This window comes from Spinacia oleracea, chromosome 2, assembly GCF_020520425.1.
Source record: "Spinacia oleracea cultivar Varoflay chromosome 2, BTI_SOV_V1, whole genome shotgun sequence".
Lineage (NCBI taxonomy): Eukaryota > Viridiplantae > Streptophyta > Magnoliopsida > Caryophyllales > Amaranthaceae > Spinacia > Spinacia oleracea.
Genome location: NC_079488.1, coordinates 100,954,222 through 100,959,889, shown reverse-complemented (window position 1 = coordinate 100,959,889; position 5,668 = coordinate 100,954,222). Strand labels below are relative to the sequence as shown.

Sequence of the window (5,668 nt, the reverse complement as noted above, 5' to 3'; positions counted from 1 at the left end):
TAAATAACTAAATAACCAGTCAGGGCCCAGGGGTTTTACTTGGTTCATTAATTAGATTCACAAGTAACATGCATGTGCACTAATTAATTAGATCGGGTATTCGGGCGTTTTCAGGTGAAGAATTATTCCCCTCGGGTTTGGGTTGTGTAGTACGGAGTATTTGGTTTTATGCTTTTATTGCCCATAAATGTGCTTATTATGATAAGATTATTGTTATTTTCGGGTTAACTCGCTTTGGTTAGGTTAATTTTGGGTTAGGTCAATATGGATTCAAGTTGTTTCACATAGAGTTCGACTCAATAATTGGGTGAGGTAATTAATATAATAGGTTTATAATCAATTTTGCCCGGTAAGACAATGGCGGATCTTCCCTTTGCCTTGGGTGTTTTTTTAGTTATGACACCTAAAATTTGTGTATATTATATTGCTTAATTTTTCTAGGACGATGATAAAGGTCGCAAGTTGCGACAACATTTAATTGTCGTAATTTAATTGGTACATATAGGCAATGCAATATTTATACTATGAAAATATGTAAATAATGTAGTCGATATGAAAAAGAAACAAATTAGAATATAAGTTAAATATTTTAATTTCTAATTTAAATCATGACACATAAGCATGTCATTTCATCATTGTGACACGGCTTAAAGGTCGCATGTTGCGACCTTTATCATTTTCGATTTTTCTATTGGTCCCCTCGTAAAACTGTTTAAGAACTTCCATTGGTGTAAGGTGGAATTACAGTGACACTTAATTAAATGATGAAATCCTGGTCATTTCATGCATGAGTTGAATTATTTTGTCCACAATACTTCCTCTAGCAATCAAGATTCAATTGTCATCGTTCTAAGACTTGAGTGGCGACAAGAAAAGTTGAAAAATACTTGATTTCTAGTCGTTCGTATCTTAAAAGAATGTCTTACAAACATTAGATATAAATATATAAGGTAACCGCGGCATTAAAAAGACACAATGAACAAAAAGGACTAACATCATGATGCAGTAGCTAATTAAGTTGGAAAATCAGATGTTAACAAGTTTTAACAATAACATTAATATATAACATATGCTCACATCAATTTTCCATGGTCTCTTTTCTCTTCTCTTAAAAGCCAAATTAAATAATTCATCAAGGAGTTTTTAACCACTCCTAGAAGTAATTATGTAAGTGCAAAAGAGAGAAGCATGCACCTGGTGAAAAAGCTAGTGATAGAGAGGGAAGAAGAAATTAAACCCTACTGCGCGCCAAATATTACACATAATAATTAAGTAGTAGTAGTAGTAGTAGTAGTACAAAGTACTCGATTAATTAAGATTTTTCTACCTTACAACTAATGTTTAGTTTGTCGTTAATTGATCTTAGTAGGGACCTATACCCACATTCACATTAGCTTGAGGAGCTAAGAAACCGCCTTCTTTCATCAGAACTTGATCGTGCTCTCCTTCCTACACACCAATCAAATTCGCAGTATGCATGTTAAATTAACACCACTATCAATTACTACCCCCGTTTCAAAAAGATCTTTCCAGTTACTATTTGTGCGGACTCCGGTGCAATGTTTGACCGTTAATATATCCAATTTTGTATGGAAAAAAAATTATAAAAAATTGATATTTATAAAATACATTTAGAGATGAATCTAACAAGATATCTCATGATAATTTTTTTATAGATATAATAGTGAGAATTTAGGGTCAAAGTTTTGATTTTTAGACACATTTTTCAAAGCGTAAAGATCTTTTTGAAACGGAGGCAGTATGAGCCATTCAAAGTACGTACTTGACAAAAATTAAAGAAATTATTTCGTTTTATGTACAAGTTAAAAGATGTAACAGTACATTGGTTATTAATGTGGAAACATTATTTTTCCTAATGTTCCAATTTTGTGTATAATTTTTTCAAGGAAAATAGTACTTGTACTTTCTAGGGTTAGGGCTACATAGTGGGAGTAGTCGTACGTACCTGTTGCTGGCGCACGTTAGCCTTCTTCACGGGTTGATGATCAGGCATAAGGCCGAAATGAATGTGTGGAAAGTGGGCCCACTTTTTTACATGCAATACAATTTGAAATATCAATATTTTTTTCAGCCATTTTTGAAAATGGGTGATGATAAAGGTCGCAAGTTGCGACAACATTTAGTTGTCGCAATCTTACGTGTCGCAGTTTAATTGGTACATATAGGCGACACGTAGGCTATGAGTCATAATAATATTTTTACTATCAATGCAATATTTTTACTATGAAAATATGTAAATAAGGTAGTCGATATAAATAAAGAAATAAATTACAATATTAAGATTTTCCTAGTTTTTTTTGAAACATTTAAAGTAGGATATATAAATTAAATATTTTATTTTCCAATTTAAATAATGACACATAAGCATGCCATGTCATCATTGTGACACGATTTAAAGGTCGCATGTTGCGACCTTTATCATTTTCGTTTGAAAATTAGCCAAATTCTAAATTTAGTTGAAGGAAAAAAAAAAACAGAGAATATAAAGGATTTCTTACATTCTTAGCAGCAGCACTGAAGGCCTCCCTATGGCTAATATCAGGATTTCCAGCTTTGATTCGTTGAATTTCGTCCCTACAAAACAATTACATTTCTTTTCCATTAGCAATTGCGGTTCTGCCCTGATTTAGTTGTCACGTTATTAATTCAAACGGATTTATTGAAGAAAAAAAAGAAGAGTACTAACTTGATGAATCTGTTATAGGCAGATGGTACTCTCTGTCTCTTCTCTGGAGCTGTGATAGACATTTATTCATATAAACATGCAAAAAACAACATATAAACAAACAAGACAAACAACAAAAACCACATTAATTATTAAACTCACTTTTTTCTGACATTTTTTTCATTTTCGTTTCTTGCATTCAATTCATAAATTCCAATAATCAATAGAATCGATCTTCTCACTCTAAATCATAACCTCATCATACCATTCTGTTACCATTATCAATCAATCTATCCCATCAGATCAAATGCTTCTTCTTGGATTTTATATGTCCCTTCTGTGGGTTGTGTGGGGGACATACACTTGGCTACCTATCTAACTAACTTTGAAATCATGTCTTTGTTATTATTATTTTTTCGTCCTTTTTTACTCACTGTACTCCTAAATCAATCAAATTTGCGTACATCAGCATTATAAGTAAATCAACGTTTAATTCTATAGATTATGATTTTCACTTCTAATGATGACAAGTAACTAGTTTTAGGCTGGTAAGATTTTCTTAGGAGGAAATCATGATTGGATTGTAACCTAATTAACTATTTTCAGCTTCCGATCTTAACAATAATGAGCTTATTTACTGCGGAGTAGGAGTTAATAATAAAAACTTCATACATTGCCCTAGTTCCGATTATTTTATAATGGAAAGTACATAATTTAAAAGTACTCGTACAAATTGTTAATGAGGAGAATTTCGATTTGATAATTGATCGAAAGTACATGATTTAAAGGTACTCATACAAATTGTTAGGAGAATTTCGATTCAAGAAGTTTAGGGAAAACGTGTTTGGTACCAAATTCCAAATGAAAGAAGTTCAAGTACTCCGTACAAACAGTGAATTGAAAGTGATGAATGAAGAGAAAAAGAAAGATAACTTTATCTTTTTGGTTTATTTTTAGAAAACTTTGTAAGTAAACTGGACCAAAATCTGTTAGGGGGTGGTGTGAATCTAAAACCACTCAATCAAATTTCTTTCTTAAATTGACATGTCTATTTAGGGCTAAGCATAACTGTAGATTTAAATGTTGTCTTATTTTAACTAATTATTGGAAAAAACCAAATACTCTAAACTTGTATTTTGTGGCCCTAAAAGTTAAATAATTTTCAAATAAAACGGGAAAAATAGGATAGATTGGCTATTTAATTTCCTAATTGTAAACATTTTTCTATTTATATATTATGGTGAAGTCGAATTAATACTAGTTCATACTATTCTCCTCCTATAACCCTAACCATAAGGCCTGGATAGACGAGCGTGGAAAAGAAGTGATTAAGAAGGAAATGGAGGGACTTACGCCGATTGACTGGAGGAGGTGGTTTAGGGATCTCTTGATGGTGGTGGTGAAGATGATCGCCTCCTCGAATGGACATCATCTGGTCATTGAACATAGGCTGATGATGATTGTTCATCAGTATATTTGGTGTTGAGCTCCGAATCTCCTCCTATTACGCATAAATATTACATCAACATACAAACAATTTTACTCCTACTAGTTAGAATTTTTCGCAACAAGTATCTAATGAGGGAGTCTCCACGTTATTAGTTCAGATTACATTATCAACGTGACTACCAATTCAGAAGTAAGTCATAGGTAAAATCATACAATTATATATACTTAATTAGCTTCTTCGTCTAATTTAGTTATCACCATGTCAAAGGACCAAATCAACCAAATGCTTAAGCTGATGGTTGATGCCCCAATATTAGTTTTATAATCTATCAATTCCAAAGCCTACATTTCAATCAAAGAAAAAAAATGAACCCTAGTAAATCAAAATAAGCCAAATTTAGTACTAAAAAGAAAAAGGAAAAGGAAAAGAAGCATACCAAAAGATTATTGTGAGGGGGGTTGAAGAAAGAGGGATGTGAAAGATGATGAGGAAGAGGTGGAGGAGGAGGAAGCAGAGGCGGCGAAGGGGCGGCCGCCTGCAAGAGATGAACCATCATATTGACTGACAAGAGATTAGTGCAGTGCCCACACCTCACCGTCACAGTCTTAAACAAGCTGCTACTCGGCACACTCACCTGCACATTTTTCATTCATACCAAAAATAAACAACAAATTGCAAAAAAAATAAAAGGTGAATGTATAGAAATAAAAAGACAGTTGTTATAAATTGAAAATGAACTTACAGCAAGGACAGTATCACAGAATTCACAATGGACATAACAAAGCTGATCAGAAACAACATGTTCAGTTGGAGTCTGTGGAGTAGTATCAAACCCGCTACCACCACCACCACTACCGGTTGTTGACGACGAAGACGACGACATTGAGTTGTTTGTGTTTAATTTCTCTCTCTAAAGTTTGTAAGTATGTGAATATTTGTTAGTGAAGAAGATGATATGATCTCTTTGATGGGATATATGAATGGATGGATGGAGATTGATTTACTGACTGATGGATCGGTGATGTTTTATTTGTAGTAGCCCATGCCAGTCCAATACTGTTATCTTATACACTATTTTTATTATTTTTTATATACTATACTTTTTATTTTTATTATAAAGTTTTAATTTTTATAAGTGAGTGAGTGAGTGTAGATAGATTAACAGCATTCCCTAGCTAGATAGTTCCCTTTTGGGGATCTGGTGTTAACAAATGAGGGTTGAGAGGGAGAAAAAGACAGAGAATTGAGAATTGAGAATTGAGAATTGAGAGTGTATGTATGTATGATTGTATGTAGGTTGAATTTGTGTAATTGTGTTATGATGATACCAATTATATATACTCACATTCAACTTGAAAGCTCCACTACCTACATAATAAAAGGCCTATTTTTTGCTACAGTGTTTTTCTTTCTTAATTAATTCTACTCTCGTCTTACTTATTTCTGACTCTACATTTTTGTTGCTTTCCTTTTGTCACATTTACAAAATTTATTCATGTTTGCCTTCTCTCTATTCAATACCAAGTACTCTT

General features: G+C 32.8%; 1 protein-coding gene across 1 annotated transcript; it reads right to left on the bottom strand.

Annotated features, from left to right (window-relative positions):
• Positions 1 to 1,033: 1,033 nt before the first annotated feature.
• LOC110778808 (axial regulator YABBY 3) lies at positions 1,034 to 5,419 on the bottom strand. The gene is made up of 7 exons (XM_056837504.1): positions 4,879 to 5,419; positions 4,573 to 4,770; positions 4,040 to 4,187; positions 2,708 to 2,756; positions 2,520 to 2,595; positions 1,967 to 2,047; positions 1,034 to 1,449 (listed from the first exon to the last, which is right to left on the bottom strand). The coding sequence occupies exons 1-7, from the start codon at positions 5,017 to 5,019 to the stop codon at positions 1,363 to 1,365; spliced, it is 780 nt and encodes a 259-aa protein (XP_056693482.1). The 5' UTR covers positions 5,020 to 5,419; the 3' UTR covers positions 1,034 to 1,362.
• Positions 5,420 to 5,668: the final 249 nt, after the last annotated feature.